At 41.8% G+C, this 22,888-nt stretch overlaps 1 protein-coding gene across 2 annotated transcripts in view; it reads left to right on the top strand.

Annotated features, from left to right (window-relative positions):
• Positions 1 to 14,855: 14,855 nt before the first annotated feature.
• sfrp1 (Secreted frizzled-related protein 1) overlaps positions 14,856 to 22,888 on the top strand; it is a 36,450-nt gene continuing 28,417 nt past the window's right edge. Inside the window, exon 1 of one of the 2 annotated variants that reach the window (XM_045702916.1) lies at positions 14,856 to 15,644. In XM_045702916.1, coding sequence (XP_045558872.1) covers positions 15,119 to 15,644 — 526 coding nt within the window. In that variant the 5' untranslated portion in view covers positions 14,856 to 15,118. 2 annotated transcript variants of the gene reach the window in all.

The following is a 22,888-nucleotide window of genomic DNA, read 5'->3' as shown; positions in this document are numbered from 1 at the left end:
AAAAGGTAGAAGAAGAAGCCACTAAATGTTTGTCCAGCTAGCAAATTTGGCTCTTTGGAAGTTGTGGGAAAGTATGTTTTTGTTTTCACTTTGGTTGTGGGAACGAAGCCATGCATTTCCTGACCGGTAAAACACATTTTTTTAACATTCTGAGAACAGAAGTCAATATTTCGCGTGTTCTGTAAAAAAAAAGAAAATGGTTGCAGGGAGGTTCTAAGAGGGTTTTACTATGGCTCCTTAAATGTTTTCCTGGGAGGTTTTATTAACGCTCTGAGAACAGAGAACAGGGTTATGTGGAGGTTTTTTAATAACTTCCTTTTCTTTAGCCAAACATTTCAGTAAGACTTTTAATAACACTGCTAGCTTATTCTGCAAGCACAGATAGGACACATGGAAATGAATTTCCTTAGGTATTAATGATGCAAAGACATCATTGGTGTGGTCAAGACACCTGAACACACTTAACAAGATAGAGGATAGAGAGAGTTTTGTTATTGCTGAGAACATAATGCAATACAACACTCCTTCTGTGGCCTCCAACTGCACTTAAACGCTAGTAAAACCAAATGCATGCTTTTCAACCGTTCGCTGCCCGCACCTGCCTGCCCGGCTAGCATCACCACCCTGGACGGTTCCGACCTAGAATATGTGGACAACTATAAATACCTAGGTGTCTGGTTAGACTGTAAACTCTCCTTCCAGACTCGTATTAAACATCTCCAATCCAAAATCAAATCTAGAATCGGATTTCTATTTCGCAACAAAGCCTCCTTCACTCACGCCGCCAAACTTACCCTAGTAAAACTGACTATCCTTCCGATCCTGGACTTCGGCGATGTCATCTACAAAATAGCTTCCATTACTCTACTCAGCAAACTGGATGCAGTCTATCACAGTGCCACCCATTTTGTTACCAAATCACCTTATACCACCCACCACTGCGACCTGTATGCTCTAGTCTGCTGGCTCTCGCTACATATTCGTCGCCAGACCCACTGGCTCCAGGTCATCTATAAGTCTATGCTAGATAAAGCTTAGCCTTATCTCAGTTCACTGGTCAGTATAACAACCCCCACCCGTAGCACACGTTCCAGCAGGTATATCTCACTGATCATCCCCAAAGCCAACACCTCATTTGGCCGCCTTTCCTTCCAGTTCTCTGCTGCCAGTGACTGGAACGAATTGCAAAAATCGCTGAAGTTGGAGACTTTTATTTCCCTCACCAACTTTAAACATGAGCTACCTGAGCTGCTAACCGATCGCTGCAGCTGTACATAGTCCATCTGTAAATTGCCCACCCAATCTACCTACCTCATCCCCATACTGTTTTTATTTTATTTACTTTTCTGTTTGTTTATTTTATTTCACCTTTATTTAACCAGGTAGGCAAGTTGAGAACAAGTTCTCATTTACAATTGCGACCTGGCCAAGATAAAGCAAAGCAGTTCAACACATACAACAACACAGAGTTACACATGGAGTAAAACAAACATACAGTCAATAATACAGTAGAAAAATAAGTCTATATACAATGTGAGCAAATGAGGTGAGATAAGGGAGGTAAAGGCAAAAAAGGCCATGGTGGCAAAGTAAATACAATATAGCAAGTAAAACACTGGAATAGTAGATTTGTAGTGGAAGAAAGTGCAAAGTAGAAATAGAAATAATAGGGTGCAAAGGAGCAAAATAAATAAAGAAATACAGTAGGGGAAGAGGTAGTTGTATGAGCTAAATTATAGATGGGATATGTACAGGTGCAGTGGTCTGTGAGCTGCTCTGACTGCTGGTGCTTAAAGCTAGTGAGGGAGATAAGTGTTTCCAGTTTCAGAGATTTTTGTAGTTCGTTCCAGTCATTGGCAGCAGAGAACTGGAAGGAGAGATTGCCAAAGGAGGAATTGGCTTTGGGGGTGACCAGAGAGATATACCTGCTGGAGCGCGTGCTACAGGTAAGTGCTGCTATGGTGACCAGTGAGCGGAGATAAGGGGGGACTTTACCTAGCAGGGTCTTGTAGAAGACCTGGAGGCAGTGGGTTTGGCGATGAGTATGAAGAGAGGGCCAGCCAACGTACAGGTCGCAGTCGTGGGTAGAATATGGGGCTTTGATGACATAACGGATGGCACTGTGATAGACTGCATCCAGTTTATTGAGTAGGGTATTGGAGGCTATTTTGTAAATGACATCGCCGAAGTCGAGGATCGGTAGGATGGTCAGTTTTACGAGGGTATGTTTGGCAGCATGAGTGAAGAATGCTTTGCAGGCAGCGATAGGTTGAAGAGCATGCATTTAGTTTTACTTGTATTTAAAAGCAGTTGGAGGCCACGGAAGGAGAGTTGTATGGCATTGAAGCTCATCTGGACGGTTGTTAACACAGTGTCCAAAGAAGGGCCAGAAGTATACAGAATGATGTTGTCTGCGTAGAGGTGGATCAGAGACTCACCAGCAGCAAGAGCGACATCATTGATGTATACAGAGAAAAGAGTTGGCCCAAGAATTGAACCCTGTGGCACCCTCATAGAGACTACCAGAGGCCCGGACAACAGGCCATCCGATTTGACACATTGAACTCTATCAGAGAAGTAGTTGGTGAACCAGGCGAGGTAATCATTTGAGAAACCAAGGCTATTGAGTCTGCCGATGAGGATGTGGTGATTGACAGTGTCGTAAGCCTTTGCCAGATCAATGAATATCGCAGCACAGTATTGTTTCTTATCGATGCCAGTTACGATATCGTTTAGGACCTTGAGCGTGGCTGAGGTGCACCCATGACTAGCTCTGAAACCAGATTGCATAGCGGAGAAGCTGCGGTCCTTAGAAAGGCAGGGTCGGTTAGATATAGGTCTGTAGCAGTTTGGGTCAAGAGTGTCCCCTCCTTTGAAGAGGGGGATGACAGCAGCTGCTTTCCAATCTTTGGGAATCTCAGACGATACGAAAGAGAGGTTGAACAGGCTAGTAATAGGGGTTGCAACAGTTTCGGCAGATAATTTTAGAAAAAGAGTCCAGATTGTCTAGCCCGGCTGATTTGTAGGGGTCCAGATTTTGCAGCTCTTTCAGAACATCAGCTGACTGGATTTGGGAGAAGGAGAAATGGGGAAGGCTTGGGTGAGTAACTGTGGGGGGTGCAGTGCTGTTGACCGCGGTAGGGGTAGCCAGGTGGAAAGCATGGCCAGCCGTAGAAAAATGCTTATTGAAATTCTCAATTATAGTGGATTTATCGGAGGTGACAGAGTTTCCTATCCTCAGTGCAGTCGGCAGCTGGGAGGAGGTGTTCTTATTCTCCATGGACTTTACAGTGTCCCAGAACATTTTTGAGTTTGTGTTGCAGGAAGAAAATTTCTGCTTGAAAAAGCTAGCCTTGGCTTTTCTAACTGCCTGTGTATATTGGTTTCTAACTTCCCTGAAAAGTTGCATATCACGGGGGCTGTTCGATGCTAATGCAGAACACCACAGGATGTTTTTGTGTTGGTTAAGGGCAGTCAGGTCTGGAGAGAACCAAGGGCTATATCTGTTCCTGGTTCTAAATTTCTTGAATGGGGCATGCTTATTTAAGATGGTGAGGAAGGCATTTAAAAAAAAATAACCAGGCATCCTCTACTGACGGGATGAGGTCAATATCCTTCCAGGACACCCGGGCCAGGTCGATTAGAAAGGCTTGCTCACTGAAATGATTCAAGGGAGCGTTTGACAGTGATGAGTGGAGGTCATTTGACCGCTAACCCATTACGGATGCAGGCAATGAGGCAGTGATCGCTGAGATCTTGGTTGAAAACAGCAGAGGTGTATTTAGAGGGCAAGTTGGTTAGGATGATATCTATGAGGGTGCCCGTGTTTACGGCTTTGGGCTGGTACCTGGTAGGTTCATTGATAATTTGTGTGAGATTGAGGGCATCAAGCTTAGATTGTAGGATGGCTGGGGTGTTAAGCATGTCCCAGTTTAGGTCACCTAGCAGCACGAGCTCTGAAGATAGATGGGGGGCAATCAGTTCACATATGGTGTCCAGAGCACAGCTGGGGGCAGAGGGTAGTCTATAGCAGGCGGCAACGGTGAGAGACTTGTTTTCAGAGAGATGGATTTTTAAAAGTAGAAGTTGAAATTGTTTGGGTACAGACCTGGATAGTAGGCCAGAACTCTGCAGAATATCTCTGCAGTAGATTGCAACACCGCCCCCTTTGGCTGTTCTATCTTGTCTGAAAATGTTGTAGTTAGGGATGAAGATTTCAGAGTTTTTGTGGACTACCTAAGCCAGGATTCAAACACGGCTAGGACATCCGGGTTGGCAGAGTGTGCTAAAGCAGTGAATAAAACAAACTTAGGGAGGAGGCTTCTAATGTTAACATGCATGAAACCAAGGCTATTATGGTTACAGAAGTCTTCAAAAGAGAGCGCATGGGGAAAAGGAGTGGAGCTAGGCACTGCAGGGCCTGGATTCACCTCTACATCACCAGAGGAACAGAGGAGGAGAGGAGGAGTAGGATAAGGGTACGGCTAAAAGCTATGAGAATTGGTTGTCTATGACGTCTGGAACAGAGAGTAAAAGGAGCAGGTTTCTGGGGGCGATAAAATAGCTTCAAGGTATAATGTACAGACAAAGGTATGGTAGGATGTGAATACAGTGGAGGTAAACCTAGGCATTGAGTGATGAGAGAGATCTAGAGAATATCCCTGGTCATCCCCACTGCCTCTGACCTGGCGGACTCATTAAACACAAATGCTTTGTTTTTAAATGATGTCTGAGTGTTGGAGTGTGACCCTGGCTATCCGTAAATAAATAAAAAACAAGAAAATTGTACCGTCTGGTTTGCTTAATATAAGGAATTTTTTAACTTTAACTTTTGATACTTAAGTATATTTTAGCAACTACATTTAATTTTGATACTTAAGTATATTTAAACCCAAATATTTTAAAACTTTAACTCAAGTAGTATTTTACTGGGTGACTTTCACTTTTACTTGAGTCATTTTCTATTAAGGTATCTTTACTTTTACTCAAGTATGAGAATTTAGTACATTTTTTCCACAACTGGCTGTATACAAAATAACCATAGGACAATCACGCTCTCATCAAGCTCTAAGAAACATATGGTTCTCAGAATGTTATGTGCTAGCTGGGATGTACCTCCATTGATAGTCCAGGCTTAGGCAGTGACCCAGAGACCTGCTCAGGGTCCTTCCACCTTGTGCGGCTAGCTGGGTGAAAAGATTATGTTTTCTCAGTTGAATGGTATCTCAGGACAGCCAATGCTAACAGATTATACCAGTGTATAAGAAATAAAAGCAAAGACTTGTTTGTTGTTTTTTTCCTCTACACAAACCAATCTGTCATTTCTGTCTGAGGGATAATTAAAAAATGTGCTGTGTCAAGATACTTTACGTGGAGAGGGTTAGATAACCAGTGTCTGGTATTGGCAACCCCTGATAGCATGCTGTGCATTGTGCTCAACTGAAATATATATCATATAAAATGCATGGTCTCAGTGATTTCACCATGAATCAGGATATTGTCACAATTAGCTCAATTAGCTCAAAAAACCTAATTAGGCCTAAATGTGGTTACTTGAAATATTTATGTGTGCAGATCAATAGTACATCCCAAATCAATTATAAGAGCAGTTCACTTCAGAATATGTCATTCAAGCTGACTTTGCAGTGAGGTCAAGGACATTTTTTATTTAAAGTAAAAGATAATATGTTCGAGAGGATTTTCTTACTCAATAGACCTACAGAACATCCACTTTATGGTTTCTGTTTCAGAGTGTGATTAGATTTGTTCTAATTAATTCTGTCAACTCGAGTTGTTTCTTTCACATTTATGACTTTAACATGCAAACTAACTTGACCCATCATTTCCACAGAAATTGGGAATTGATATCATAGGGCCTTATATAGTACCACAGTACGAAGGGTGGAAAAAACATTTCCCTGTTTGACCGCTAGGTTTTATGGGTATTATGACACCTCCACTGTGGGGCTCCATTGGTGAGTCAGTCTACACAACAGGCAGTAAATCCAGCTAGCACATAACGTTCTGAGAACCATATGTTTCTTATAGTTTGGTGAGAAAGGTATTTTTCTTGCTTCTTCTTCTCTTTTGGGGTCAAGTTGATTCAGATCCAAGAACAGAGAATGATGCTTGTTGGCTTCGTCTGCATGCTCTTTTTGTATCTCGTGGCTGTAACGTTAGGGTGTAATTGACTTTCACTTCCTCTCCAGCTCCAAGGCAGCAGGGTCATTCGAGTAGGCTTGATTAGCGCAAAGACACACCTTGCCCAGAAGGCCAGCCCAAAGACTCAGGGCTCAACCCAGTTAATTTTGTTCAAAATAAAACCACTACACAAGAAGTGGGGCGGAATAGGGTCACCCGCGACCAGCGGATTTCTGCTTTACGGAACTTGGTGTTTCATTACTTTTTTGCAGATTTCCTCATGGTACTATTTAAAGTCAGGTTCTCAGAACATTAACAAGAATTGAAGCTTTCTGCCAATATCAGATATGTCTATGTGCTGGGAAATTTTCTTGTTACTTACAACCTCATGCTAACTGCATTAGCCTATGTTAGTTCAGCAGCCTCGTGGAAGGGACACCGATCCCAAAGAAGTTAAATAAAATCCACCTGTGTGCAATCTAAGTGTCACATGATCTGTCACAGGATCTCAGTATATATATACACCTGTTATGAAAGGCCCCAGAGTCTGCAACACCACTAAGCAAGGGGCACCACCAAGCAAGCGGCACCATGAAGACCAAGGAGCTCTCCAAACAGGTCAGGGACAAAGTTGTGGAGAAGTATAGATCAGGGTTGGGTTATAAAATATATCTAAAATGTTGAACATCCCACGGAGCACCATTAAATGCATTATTTAAAAAAATTGAAAGAATATGGCACCACAACAAATCTGCCAAGAGAGGGCCGCCCACCAAAACTGACAGACCAGGCAAGGAGGGCATTAATCAGAGAGGCAACAAAAAGACCAAAGATAACCCCGAAGGAGCTGCAAAGCTCCACAGCATAGGACCACTTTAAACCGCACACTCCGCAGAGCTGGGCTTTACGGAAGAGTGGCAAGAAAAAAGCCATTGCTTAAAGAAAAAAATAAGCAAGCACATTTGGTGTTCACCAAAAGGCATGTTGGAGACTCCCCAAAAATATGGAAGAAGGTATTCTGGTCAGATGAGACTAAAATGTAGCTTTTTGGCCATCAAGGAAAATGCTATGTCTGGTGCAAACCCATCACCTCTCATCACCTTCCCTGTAGCTCAGTTGGTAGAGCATGGTGTTTGCCATGCCAGGGTTGTGGGTTCGATTCCCACGGGGGACCAGCACAGAAAAAAAAATGGATGAAATGTATGCATTCACTACTGTAAGTTGCTCTGGATAAGAGCATCTGCTAAATGACTAAAATGTAATTGTAAATCACCCTGAGAACACCATCCCCAGAGTGAAGCGTGGTGGCAGCATCATTCTGTGGGGATGTTTTTCATTGGCAGGGACTGGGAAACTGGTCAGAGTTGAAGGAATGATGGATGGCACTAAATATGGGAAAATTCTTTAGGGAAATCTGTTTCAGTCTTCCAGAGATTTGAGACTGTATACGTGAATATTATCAGCTTGGATAACTCTGGAACGTCTGAGGGGGAGAGAAAAATCTAAATGTTTTGGCACAGCAACCACAAGTGCTTTTTGTCAGGTACCACGTAAAGGAAAACCAAATGCTAAAATGTGTCATACATAATGCATTATTCCGGCTGTATTTTGAAAGATCTACATTTTGAAAACTTGATTGCTGACATGCAAAATATTATAGGACTGTATCAACAATGGACTAACAAAACAAATACCAAAACATAGTTTTGGGGTGGAATTTTCCCTTAACGCTGGGAGACTGTGGCCCTCTCTCATGTCTTACTTTAGAGAGTCAAGTGTTGTCTCTGTCAGAGTTGACAACATTTGTGGGTTGTGCTCATGGGCATTGAGTAGAGTCTGAGATAGTTAAGCTAACGTTACTGCTTAATACCTGCATTGTGGGTATTTGACTTATCATAAGACGGAAAACAGCCTCTTGATAAGACTCTTTGCATGACATTAGAATAAACAAAGATTAACAGCTGGAGGTCCATGCTGATGGTCCATTAATGTTAAAGTAAGGCTATTGTAGGAGTAATGATGAAGATCCTTATCAAATTATGCATATCTTCTTGCTAAGATAACAAAACCATTTATTCTTACCGCAAACAGTATTGACACATAGGAAGCTGGCCCATTGTGAAAGGTCAATTAGGGGGTAAAATGCAGATTGGATCCCTATCTTTACAATGATAAGCTTGTAAAGATAAATAGAACTTTTAACTTGGTAGAAGTGAATAGAACTGAAACAGATCACAATCCTATCAAAATATGCATTGACATTTTTTTTAAATGTCTGTTTGTGCAGAAGAAGAGGAATACTGAAAACCCCACACCTTGCCATTGTATTTCCATTCTGCTGCTACTTAAAGGGTTGTGATCGCCAAATCAAAGCACATGTTTCTGTTATACCTTGAGGGAATTTCACAAGACAGTAAGGTAGCATGGCAGCGCGGCCGGCCTGTGATGGCTTGTCTGGATGCGTTGCCCTGTCCATGACTAATGCAGGTGATTTGAGATTTTTGATTGGATACAAAAAAAGGCTGCTCCAGTTACTCAAGGTTACAGAAGCTTCTGTTCTCCTGAAGATTGGGGCCAAAATACCTCTCACATAACTCCAGGATTACTGCTCAGCAGGGGAGAGCACACTGCTTATCTGGCCCACATTGTGTAGAGAGTGCCTGGCCACAACATACAGTATCAGGGCTATCCCAGCTAGCACATTTGGTTCCTAGGAAGTTGTGGGAATGTATGTTTTTGGTTTCCCATTGGTTCTGGGAACGAAGCCATACGTTTCCTGACCGCCAAAACTTTTCTTTACATTCTGAGAACAGAAGTGAACATTTTACGTGCTCTGGGAACTGAATTTTTTGGGGTTCTGAGAACATTTTACTATGGTTCCCTGAAAGTTTACCTGGGAGGTTGTAATTATGTTCTCAGAACATTTTTTTTATCTAGGCAAGTCAGTTAAAAACAAACTCTTATTTACAATGACAGTGGGTTAACTGACTTGTTCAGGGACTTTTACCTTGTCAGCTCAGGGATTCAATCTAGCAACCTTTCGGTTACTGGCCCAACACTCTAACCACTAGGCTACCTGCCACCCATGAAATGCAATGGTAAAGTAAATGTAAAGGTTATTTGAATTTGAGGTTTTAGAATTTCTTCCTTAAAACTTTAAAACTTTATTTCAATAAGACTAGCATAGGTTAACTGTTTTGAACTGCAAGCACAGATAGGACAAATGGAAAGCACTTTTATTTTTTATTGTGGCACATCATCGGTGAGATTCTAACTTGCGATTTAAATCAAAATCAAATCAAATGTATTTATATAGCCCTTCGTACATCAGCTGATATCTCAAAGTGCTGTACAGAAACCCAGCCTAAAACCCCAAACAGCAAGCAATGCATGTGAAAGAAGCACGGTGGCTAGGAAAAACTCCCTAGGAAAAACTCCCTAGAAAGGCCAAAAACCTAGGAAGAAACCTAGAGAGGAACCAGGCTATGAGGGGTGGCCAGTCCTCTTCTGGCTGTGCCGGGTGGATATTATAACAGAACATGTTCAAGATGTTAAAATGTTCATAAATGACCAGCATGGTCAAACAATAACAATCACAGTAGTTGTCGAGGGCGCAACAAGCACGTCCGGTGAACAGGTCAGGGTTCCATAGCCGCAGGCAGAACAGTTGAAACTGGAGCAGCAGCACGGCCAGGTGGACTGGGGACAGCAAGGAGTCATCATGCCAGGTAGTCCTGAGGCATGGTCCTAGGGCTCAGGTCCTCCGAGAGAAAGAAGGAAAGAGAGAAAGAGAGAATTAGAGAGAGCATATTTAAATTCACACAGGACACCGGATAAGACAAGAGAAATACTCCAGATGTAACAGACTGACCCTAGCCCCCCGACACATAAACTACTGCAGCATAAATACTGGAGGCTGGAGGCTGAGATTTACTGTATTCGATACATGTAATTAGCTCAATTCACCACCAGGATGGAGCTAGCATGCCATGTTTTCTTAACTCATACAAAGCTGTTCATTTTAGTCTATTCAAACAGACCCCATTTCAAAGGAAACAAGCACTCATTAAGATCAGGTGTGGCCAATTAGTGGGCATGGCCAACACACCTGAACACACCTAATAAGATAGAGGATGGAGAGAGTGTTGTTGAAGATGAGAATGGAATGTATGTTTTAAAATAACATTCTTAGAACACTCTTTGAACGTTACTAACGTAAGGTGATGAAGGCAGATGAATGGCACGACAATGGGCCTCGGGATCTTGTCACGTTATCTCTGTGCATTCAAATTGCCATCGTTAAAATGCAATTGTGTTCGTTTTCCATAGCTTATGCCTACCCATACCATAACACCACCACCACCACCACCAAGGGGCACTCTGTTCACAACGTTGACATCAGCAAACCGCTCGGCCCCCACAATGCCATACACTTGGTCTGCGCTTGTGAGGTCGGTTGGATGTACTGCCAAATTCTCTAAAACAACATTGGAAGTGGCTTATCGTAGAAAGTTAGCATTCAATTATTTGGCCACAGATATTGTGGACATTCCTGCAGTCAGCATGCCAATTGCAAGCTCCCTCAAAACTTGAGACATCTGTGGCATTGTGTTGTGTAATGAAACTGCACATTTAGAGAGCCCTTTTATTGTCCACAGCACAAGGTGCACCTATGTAATGATCCTGCTGTTTAATCAGCTTCTTGATATGCCACACCTGTCAGGTAGATGGATTATCTTGGCTAAGGAGAAATGATCACTAACAGGGATGTAAACAAATTTGTGCTCAATATTTTAGAGAAATAATATTTTTGTGTGTATTAAACATTTCTGGTATCTTTTATTTCAGCTCAATAAACATATATTTTTGTTCAGTGTACATACAACTTGTCACACTTACTAAGAAATTATGGCCTAGAGGAGATCTGGTGTTTAGCTAACAGTCACTAATGACTGATGTTTGGCAACATATATGTTAGCTCTGCTCAACCAAAATGAGGATACTATGCATGAACATGTACTGTATGTGAGATTATGTAGTTAAACACTGTTGAATTGAGATGGATGATTGTTAAAGATCTAATGGCAAACAAATTTTTCTTGGGCCCTGAAAGTTCAAATATTTAGTCTCTCTATTGTTAAAACATATGCAACCCCAATCTAAGTGCTCCTTTTGAAGTTCATACAACATGAATATGAATCAGTCTAGCTTTCTAGCTTAGCAATGTGTTGATGACAATGACTTCCACTGGAGAACTAGGCCTATAGTATATTGAATATCCTTTTCTTCTCTGTCAAAAACCAGCATATCTACATTGCAAATGACTGTTGTGGTGTGCCGTAAGATAAGATTGCAAGCCACTTCACAGATGTAATGTCTACTTCTATAATAAAAAAATATACATACAGTACCAGTCAAAAGTTTGCACACACCTGCTCATTCAACGGTTTTTCTTTATTTGTACTAATTTCTACATTGTAGAATAATAGGGATGATATTTAAACTATGAAATAACACATATGGAATAGTAACCAAAAAAGTGTTAAACAAATCAAAATATATTTTATATTTGGCAAAAGGTAGCCACCCTTTGCCTTAATGACAGCTTTGCACACTCTTGGCATTCTCTCAACCAGCTTCATGAGGTAGTCACCTGGAATGCATTTCAAATAACAGGTGTGCCTTGTTAAAAGTTAATTTGTGGAATTTCTTTCCTTCTTAAAGCGTTTGAGCCAATCAGTTTTGTTGTGACAAGGTAGGGGTGGTATACAGAAGATAGCCCTATTTGGTAAAATACCAAGTCCACATTATGGAAATACTAGCTCAAATAAGCAAAGAGAAACGACAGTCCATCATTACTTTCAGACATGAAGGTCAGTCAATGTGAAATATTTCAAGAAGCTTCTTCAAGTGCAGTCGCAAAAACGATCAAGCGCTATGATGAAACTGGCTCACATGAGGACTGCCACAGGAAAGGAAGACCCAGAGTTACCTATGCTGCAGAGGATACGTTCATTAGAGTTACCAGCCTCAGAAATTGCAGCCAAAATAAATGCTTCACAGATTTCAAGTAACAGACACATCTCAACATCAACTGTTCAGAGGAGACTGCGTGAATCAGGCCTTCATGGACAAATTGCAGCAAAGAAACCACTACTAAAGGGTACCAATAAGAAGAAGAGACTTGCATGGGCCAAGAAACACAAGCAATGGACATTAGACTGGTGGAAATCTGTCCTTTGGTCTGATGAGTCCAAATTTGAGATGTTTGGTTCCAACTGCCATGTCTTTGTGAGACGCAGAGTAAGTGAATGGATGATCTCTGCATGTGTGGTTCCCACCGTGAAGCGTGGGGGAGGAGGTGTGATGGTGTGGGGTTGCTTTGCTGGTGATACTGTCAGTGTTTTATTTAGAATTCAAGGCACACCAAACCAGCATGACTACCACAGCATTCTGCAGCGATACGCCATCCCATCTGGTTTGCGCTAAGTGGGAATTTCTTTTGTTTTTCAACAGGATAATGACCCAACACACCTCCAGGCTGTGTAAGGGCTATTTGACCAAGAAGGAGAGTGATGGAGCACTGCATCAGATATCCTGACCACAATCCAATTGAGATGGTTCGGGATGAGTTGGACTGCAAAGTGAAGGAAAAGCAGCCAACAAGTGCTCAGCATATGTGGGAACTCCTTCAAGACTGTTGGAAAAGCATTCCAGGTGAAGCTAGTTGAGAGAATGCCAAGAGTGTGCAAAGCTGTCATCAAGGCAAAGGGTGGCTACGGTTACTACATGATGTGTATTTCACAGTTTTGATGTCTTCACTATTATTCTACAATGTAGAAAATAGTAAAAATAAAGAAAAACCCTTGCATGAGAAGATGTGCCCAAACGTTTGACTGGTACTGTATGTTTAGACTCAACATGGTATCATTAGAAATTGTCCAGACTCTGACGTCCAATGTCACATAAGCTGACATATTGGTCTATAGTAATTTTGTGTTTAGTCTTGGCTGTACTCTGAACTGATTTTAGGTTGCTGCTATCTAGCTCCATGTATGTGGAACATCCCAGTCACAGACTGTTTTCAGCTGCTGGCTTCACAGTTAGGCACATTATTCCTGACAGACATGGTAGGAATCCCAAATGGCACCCTATTCCCTACATATTGCACTTCCTTTAACTAGAGATTTACAGGCCCTGGACAAAAGTAGTATACGTTTTATAGGGAATAGGGGGCCATTTGGGATTGCAGCCAAGGAAGCCAGGTCTAGAGATGAGAGAAGAAAATACATTTTTTAAAACTCCCCTCACCTCCACCCCAGTCTTAAATACTTGGAGTTTGTTTTAGCAATCCCTACTGTGTGCAAACTGTAGTTAGGTGCCTGAACCTCATTAAGCTGTCTATGTAGCAGCACTGCTAAACAGACATAGTGTCAGCATAACCCTTATTACATCCCAGTTTATTGGAAATGTACAATCTCTAAAATACTTTTGTAAACCTTCCTATCATATGGCCATGGCACTGGCAGTTCTACGATGATCCTGTAGATTGGAATTGTGTAATAAATGAAAAAGTACATGTCACCTAAAGTAATCACATGTGGCTATAGTTGTAGACAATATTCTGCTCACATGGCAAAAAATAACAATATGTTCTCCAGGAATGACTTTTAAAAGACCTGTTTACATGGTATGACTGTGAAACAATGTATATTAGATCACATTAAATGTACAACATTATATATTTGGTATGGCAAAATGGTATAGCATAAAACATCCCTTCTCTTATATTATAATGTAGCCTATAATGAGGCAATGGAGACCATGTCCTCTGTGATGTCAAATCTAGTTGCATTTTTATTTTATTTTAAAGCTCACAGTATTTCTTCTAAAAGTAAAGATCAAGGCTATTTAATGTTTAGGCTACAGGGACCACCTTTGTCTGCTTTGTTTTCTAATGTGGAGTGTTTAATTGGGTTATCATCATTAACAAGACAATGGCATGGAAATGAATGCACATTTAAATTGGTAGATTATCCACCTCTTGTCTTAGTCCTGTCTAACCTGGGAAAACTGTTAAGACTTGGAGTGACATGCAGATGGCCACTTTTACTTTAACAAAATCGAATTACATCTAAGTAGCCTAGACTGAAATAACAATGTATATTTAATTTAACAGTATTATCTGTTCTTCACGTCAGGACAATATGACTGTCATTTACATTTAGAATGTGTGACGTTATGTATCTTTAAACACTACTGGTCTGAACTAATTTTGTTTTCAGATATATTTAACATAGTTAAAACTTTGACTTAAAACTTTTGAAAGTTTTTCGCCTAGTTCCTTATATTTCTTGAGCATACTGTATTTCTGCATATTGACGTTGGAACTAAATACGGTTTCTTGTCAAATATAATTCTCCAAATAACTGTCCAAAATCATTTTAAAAATGTAGGCTACTGTGCGTAATGGCTGTCAATTGATTGCGCGCGTCCGTTTGACCAACTATTAAATCATTTTTTTGTTTGGTGTCAAGGCAAGGTCTTTGTTTTGACAAAGGCAGAGAAAGGCTAATGAAGGGGGTAGGGAAAGTTGAGCCGTTTTCTACGCAGTGGGTAATTGAGCACTTTGATTGACATGTGAGTGCCAAAAGGCGCAGACGATTTCGGATTGGCCGAAGCACACTTCACAATTTCCTCTTGTTTCCAAGCTACTCCAGGCAGTTATCTTTACAGGCGGTTGTGTGAGTCAGTCGCAGCAGAAGGGAACGGAACAGCGGGGGTGCAACAAGAGGAGGCAGGAGTGGAGTTGTACTGAAACCTGAAACTTTCGATTCAGAGAACATTTATCCACTGGACTCTTGAAGCTTTTCACCATTTATTTTTTCTCTTGTAGCAGGTCTGTTCTATTCTATACTGAAAGCTCCAGTGAGCTGCATTTTACTTTTATCCTGTAGACTCTCCTCTGTTGTGAAAAATGAGGTCCATTGAACGTTTGTGCGGTTGGAGAATCATCCCTCTGGCTTTGACCATGGCAGTGGTGTCTATGAGCAGAGCCTCTGAGTATGAATACCTGAGCTGGAAATCGGACTTGTACAATGGTGGCCGCAGCTATGGCAAGCCTCCTCAGTGTGTGGATATCCCAGAGGACCTGAGGTTGTGCCACAATGTGGGCTACAACCAGATGCTGCTGCCTAACCTACTGGAGCATGAGACTATGGCTGAGGTGAAGCAGCAGGCGGGCAGCTGGGTGCCCCTGGTGCATAAGAGCTGCCACCCGGGTACCCAGGTGTTCCTCTGCTCCCTGTTTGCCCCAGTGTGCCTGGAGCGCCCCATATACCCCTGCCGCTGGCTGTGTGAGGCTGTACGGGATGGCTGCACCCCTATCATGGAGTCCTTCGGCTTCCCCTGGCCTGAGATGCTCACCTGTGACAAGTTTCCCCAGGATGACGTGTGCATTGCCATGACTGCACCCAATGCCACTGAAGCTACCAAGCCCACAGGTAAGGCTATACCTACCTACCTTCCTACCTACCTACCAGCAGGCATCATGCCTGTCATCATATCTATCTATCTATCTATCTATCTATCTATCTATCTATCTATCTATCTATCTATCTATCTATCTATCTATCTATCTATCTATCTATCTATCTATCTATCTATCTATCTATCTATCTATCTATATATATATATATAAAATCCCTATGTGATTTATAAGATCTCTCAGCCTAGTACCAGATCTGAAACTGAGCCATTGCTTGGCATGATGCTTAAATAACTGAGGTGTTGGCTAGGAGTTTGTACACTGTATTGTTCAATTGACATTACATTCTTCACTTGGAAGCAGTTTTTATTATGATTTATTTTCAATTTTAGAACATTTTTTGAATCAATTTTGTGGATAAAACGTGATAATCTGTATTAATCATTATCAAATATCTGGATTGGGAAACACAAACTAATGTGAACACCATATTATGCTATAGGGCAGGCTCAACATATTATGCTATAGGGCAGGCTCAACATATTATTCTATAGGGCAGGCTATACAGAGCTGCAGTACTTGACTGAGATAACACTCAGTCACTGCTTTGACATAGTGTGAGAATCAACACCCATGTAGTTCTACAGGCAGCAGAATGTTGTTTCAGGGGTTAAAATCTGTTTGTTGATCTCAAACCTCATGCAAATGACCATTGCCAACCTTTTGGGATCATTTTTCCCATGACTGCTTAGATTATTTCTCGATTAGATTATCTCAAAGAATATGAGAGTGAGAAAGTAAAGCATTTATTTAGTTAGTTCAGAGCAATATACGCTCCTCTGTCTTTACCAAGAGATAACCTCTCTTTTGAGCAAATGTTAAGTTGCTCGCTATTGACAAACAAGTTATATTGTAATACTCCTTAACAGATGGTAGCAATTTATTTCAAGGTGTTTGTTGAATACTGGGAGTCCAGCCAAATAACTAATACATCTATTAATGACCATTTTGTATTGACCTCTCAACTACTGACCTCTTCCTTTAGAACCCCCAAGAAAGTTGCATAGGGCATTTCCACGGTAACAGTGAGTGATGCTGAGACTCCAATTTTTCACTTTATAATGTATGTTAAACAAAAACCAATGATTGCAAAGTTAAACACACCTAGGGACTACTTTTAACAATTTCCACAGAACATTTTACAAAAACACATTTATGGCCTAAACTCACCAAAGGTGTGTGCCATTTATTTTAGAATGTATTGTTTTGAGTTGTAATGACCCACCCGGGCAGGCAGACGATTGGTTGTCCGCTTTGTTGTCTCGCTCAATTCCAATTAAAACAATAAACAGAATGTCATTATTAACTTATCTAAGGGTTAAGGCTTTACCATACTGTACATGCTACAGTGCCTTGCAAAAGTATTCATCCCCTTGGCGTTTTTCCTATTTTGTTGCATTACAACCTGTAATTTAAATTTACTTTTTATTTGGATTGCAAGTAATGGACATACACAAAATAGTCCAAATTGGTGACGTGAAATGAAAAAAATAACTTGTTTCAAAAAACTCTAAAAAATAAAAAGCGGAAAAGTGGTGCGTGCATTTGTATTCACCCCCTTTGCTATGAAGCCCCTAAATAAGATCTGGTGCACCCAATTACCTTCAGAAGTCACATAATTAGTTAGATTGCACACAGGTGGATTTAAGTGTCACATGATCTGTCACATGATCTCAGTGTATATATACACCTTTCTGAAAGACCCCAGAGTCTGCAACACCACTAAGCAAGCGGCACCACCAAGCAAGCGGCACCATGAAGACCAAGGAGCTCTCCAAACAGGTCAGGGACAAAGTTGTGGAGAAGTACATGGGTTATAAAAAAATATCAGAAACTTTGAACATCCCATGGAGCACCATTAAATCCATTATAAAAAAAATGGAAAGAATATGGCACCATAACAAACCTGCCAAGAGAGGACCGCCAACCAAAACTCACAGACCAGGCAAGGAGGGCATTAATCAGAGAGGCAACAAAGCGATCAGAGAGGCAACAAAGCGACCAAAGATAACCCCGAAGGAGCTGCAAAGCTCCACAGCAGAGATTGGAGTATCTGTCCATATGACCAATTTAAGCCGTACAGTCCACAGAGCTGGGCTTCACGGAAGAGTGGCCAGAAAAAAGCCATGGCTTAAAGAAAAAAATAAGCAAACGCATTTTGTTTTCACCAAAAGGCATGTGGGAGACTCCCCAAACATATGGAAGAAGGTCAGATGAGACTAAAATGTTCCTTTTTGGCCATCAAGGAAAACGCTATGTCTGGTGCAACCCCAACACCTCTCATCACCCCGAGAACACCATGCCCACAGTGAAGCATGGTGGTGGCAGCATCATGCTGTGGGGATGTTTTTCATTGGCAGGGACTGGGAAACTGGTCAGAATTGAAGGAATGATGGATAGAGCTAAATACAGGGAAATTCTTGAGGGAAACCTGTTTCAGTCTTCCAGAGATTTGAGACTGGAACGAAGGTTCACCTTCCAGCAGGACAATGACCCTAAGCATACTGCTAAAGCAACACTCAAGTGGTTTTAAGGGGAAACATTTAAATGTCTTGGAATGGCCTAGTTAAAGCCCAGACCTCAATCCAATTGAGAATCTGTGGTATGACTTAAAGATTGCTGTACACCAGCGAAACCCATCCAACTTGAAGGAGCTGGAGCAGTTTTGCCTTGAAGAATGGGCAACAATTCCAGTGGCTAGATGTGCCAAGCTTATAGAGACATACCCCAAGAGACTTGCAGCTGTAATTGCTGCAAAAGGTGACTCTACAAAGTATTGACTTTGGGGGGTGAATAGTTATGCACGCTCAAGTTTTCTAGTTTTTTTGTCTTATTTCTTGTTTGTTTCACAACAAAACATATTTTGCATCTTCAAAGACATGTTGTGAATCAAACAATACAACCCCCCAAAAATCTATTTTATTTACAGGTTGTAAGGCAACAAAATAGGAAAAATGCCAAGGGTTACTTACTTTCGCAAGCCACTGTAAATTAGACCAATTCATTCACTTATGGAAACACAACATCACTATAAACAAAGATGATTGGAGATATGGACTATCCATACAGTCACTGCTCTGCCTGTCCCGTCCATTTCCACCGCCTCGCTCTGTTTGCTCTGCCCGCCCGCTTCTGGTGAAGAGCAGTGCAGATGCAAAGCTTAGTAACAGAAAACAGTTTGTGCTGTTTGTGCCGTCATTCTGTTACCAAGATCTTCAAACACATGTGTTTTTGTCAAACATTCAGTAGAAATTATTAAAGTAGTCCTTCTGCATATAGTTGTATGGTTTGTTTAACTTTGCAATCATTGGTTTTGTTTGACATACATTTTAAAGTGAAGAATCGGAGTCTCGGTATCACGTTGTTAATGTGGAATTACCCTATAGCTTAATTTGAAGAGCAGGTACAGTGGTATTTGTAAAAGTGAATACCAGAGGGACAACGATGAGGAGAGATTAAAAAAAAAACAGGCCATGTCAATTTCGCTAATGTAATAAACGGTGTTTCAAGGCTACAGTGAACTCCAAAAGACGTCAGGCCCGTGCTGCCTTTCTGTCTAGGTCTCTGGTCAAAAGTAGTGCACTATAAAGGGAAATGAGTGCCATTTGGGATGCAGCTTCAGTTTCTGGACTGAGTTATGGTCAAAATGACAAAAATGACCTAACAGCTTGGTAGTAACAATGGTTTAGATATGTTTTGGAAACAAACAAAACAAAAATCACGAAAATACAACAGAAATCAATGCTGCGAAAGGCCTTTCACAATGAAAGGACAAGTTTTGTCTAAAATTCTTGTTCCTGCCATGGGTTGTAGTAGTTTATTGCCATACCAGTGTCCCTGGCAGGAATTAGTAGAATGTCTCTTGGAGCGAGTTGGAAAGTCTGCTCTGCTCTTTAACTAGAGGTGTCCCAGAGAAGGGGAAGTACAACCACCTCATCCAGATTTGCTCATAAATTAAAAGGGACTTTCCATCATCAACCTCCTTACGTTTTGATCTACATTGTATAACATATGCATGCTGCAAAACAGTGTTAGCTTAGTGTTCAAACATTTCCTCCATTCTGAACATGAATGACTTGTCTTACAGCAGGATTACAGAATTGATATGGTGACTGGTGACTTAACAGTCCAGCACCCGATGAAGCGGTCTTTCTCACTCCTTGGTGCTGCAGTTACACAGCACTTACTGTATATCTGAGGTAGTCCCTCTGTTACTGGGACGTGTTGGGTTGAGGAGGGCCAACATGGTGGTGTTTGTGGAACCAACACGGTGGTGTGTGTGCTGTTTGGGCAGTAGCCCAGCAGCCTTAGAAAAGTCTACTGTTGGAGCTTTGGGACCACACAGAGATCCACAATGTGTGCCACAAAGGCTCTCATCAAAAGTAGTGCACTACATATGGAATAAGGTGCCATTTGGAACGCATGCCCTTACGTTGACGACTTTTTGCAAATCCAATTCATTTTCCACGTTCATTCAACGTCATCATTGATTTTTTTGTTGTCTTGAAATGATGTGGAAACAACATTGATTCAACCAGGTTTTGCCCAGTGGTCATGTATTTTGAGAAAGTCATTTAAAGAGCCTCTCCACTGCTGTTGAACATGTATAAAGCAAGCAGTAATTGATTTAAAGTAGAAACAAGATGAAATAGAAAATAGTGACTCTCTGACTCTGTAAACAGTGCCTGTTTTCACAAGCTCTTTCCACCTGGGTGTAACTTTCACAAGGTTTTGTCAAACACACATCATGGACAACTAGCAATCACAACAAAACAGGATAAGTGTGTGTTAATATGTATTGATTTATATTTCACCATCTGTTCATTTGTTCAGAATTTAGAAGTTAAACCTTGCAGCCTTCCAAATGTTGTTTGAGAAAGAACAGAAAAGTTATTATCAGAAAATTCATGAACGTCACTTGACAAAGACACTATCCATAGTTGTTACACTATACAGTCACAATCGTTCATTGTTTTAAATCATAATGTCAAAATATTCTAAACATTTCATGTGTAACTTGGCTCCTGTAACTGAAAATGTATCTCGAACCCTGAGTGGAAGATTTTCCAGCTTCATTCAGTCATCTCTCCATCTGCACAATCAGTGCATACAGTGGCAAGAAAAAGTATGTGAACCTTTTGGAAATACCTGGATTTCTGCATAAATTGGTCATAAAATTTGATCTGATCTTCACCTAGGTCACAACAATAGACAAACACAGTCTGCTTAAACTAATAACACACAAACAATGATACGTTTTCATGTCTTTATTGAACACACCATGTAAACATTCACAGTGCAGGGTCGAAAAAGTACATGAACCCTTGGATTTAATAACTGGTTGACCCTCCTTTGGCGGCAATAACCTCAACCAAACGTTTTCTGTAGTTGCGGATCAGGCCTTCACAATGGTCAGGAGGAATTTTGGACCATTCCTCCTTTACAAAACTGTTTCAGTTCAGCAATATTCTTAGAATGTCTGGTGTGAACTGCTCTCTTGAGGTCATGCCACAGCATCTCAATTGGGTTGAGGTCAGGACTCTGACTGGGCCACTCCAGAAGGCATATTTTCTTCTGTTGAAGCCATTCTGTTGTTGATTTACTTCTGTGTTTTGGGTCGTTGTCCTGTTGCATCACCCAACTTCTGATGAGCTTCAATTGGCGGACAGATAGCCTAACATTTTTCCGTCGATGAAAGGGCCTGGACAGCTTGCTGAGGCAGCAAAGCAGCCCCAAACCATGATGCCCCCTCCACCATACTTTACAGTTGGGATGAGGTTTTGATGGTGGTGTGCTGTGCCTTTTTTTCTCCACACATAGTGTTGTGTGTTCCTTCCAAACAACTCAACTGTAGTTTAATCTGTCCACAGAATATTTTGCCAGTTGCGCTGTGGAACATCCAGGTGCACTTTTGCAAACTTCAGATGTGTAGCAATGTTTTTGTTTCATGGGAGGGTCCCATGAACACCATTCTTGTTCAGTGTTTTACGTATCGTAGACTCGTCAACAGAGATGTTAGGATGTTCAAGAGATTTCTTTAAGTCTTTAGCTGACACTAGGATTCTTCTTAACCTCATTGAGCATTCTGCGCTGTGCTCTTGCAGTCATTGTTGCAGTACAGCCACTCCTAGGGAGATTAGCAACAGTGCTGAGCTTTCTCCATTTATAGACAATTTATCTTACCGTGGACTGATGAACATCAAGGCTTTTAGAGATACTTTTGTAGCCCTTTCCAGTTTTATGCAGGTCAACAATACTTTATCTTAGGTCTTCTGAGACTTATTTTGTTCGAGACATGGTTCACATCAGGCAATACTTCATGTGAATAGCAAACTCAAATTTTGTGAGTGTTTTTTTTATAGGGAAAGGCAGCTCTAACCAACATCTCCAACCTCGTCTCATTGATTCGAACTCCAGGTTAGCTGGCTCCTGATGTCAGGTGGTCTATGTGTAGCTAGCTGGTGTATAGGAGTCAGGTGCAGGACAGCAGATAAGAGTAAGTAAACGTATTTTACTCAACATATAATAAATGCAATCCAAAAACAGAACCCACAATAACGGACCGACCTACATAGAAACGATCACTCACAAACAAACATGGGGGAACAGAGGGTTAAATAATGAACAGGTAATTGGGGGATTGAAACCAGGTGTGTAAGACAGACAAAACATATGGAAAATGAAAAGTGGATCGGCGAAGGCTGGTGACGTTGACCGCCGAACGCCACCCGAACAAGGAGAGGGACCGACTTCGGCGGAAGTCATGACAGTACCCCCCCCTTGACTCGCGGCTCCAGCAGCACGCTGACACCGACCTCAGGGACGACCCGGAGGATGAGGCGCAGGGCCATCCGGATGGAGACGGTGGAAATCCCGTAGCAACGAAGGGTCCAGGACGTCCTCCACCGGCACCCAGCGTCTCTCCTCCGGACCGTACCCCTCCCACTCCACGAGGTACTGAAGGCCCCTCGCCCGACGCCTCGAGTCCAGGATGGCTCGAACAGCATACGCCGGGGCCCCCTCGATGTCCAGAGGGGGCGGAGGAACCTTCCGCACCTCAGCTTCCTGGAGTGGACCAGCCACCACTGGCCTGAGGAGGGATTAATGCGATAATCTGGGGGAAGCTGTAACCTGTATCTTACCTCGTTCAGTCTCCTCAGGACTTTAAATGGCCCCACAAACCGCGGACCCAGCTTCCGG

Source organism: Salmo salar, chromosome ssa20 (assembly GCF_905237065.1).
Source record: "Salmo salar chromosome ssa20, Ssal_v3.1, whole genome shotgun sequence".
Lineage (NCBI taxonomy): Eukaryota > Metazoa > Chordata > Actinopteri > Salmoniformes > Salmonidae > Salmo > Salmo salar.
Note: the sequence above shows the minus strand (reverse complement) of the source record. Positions and strands in the feature narration are given on the sequence as shown.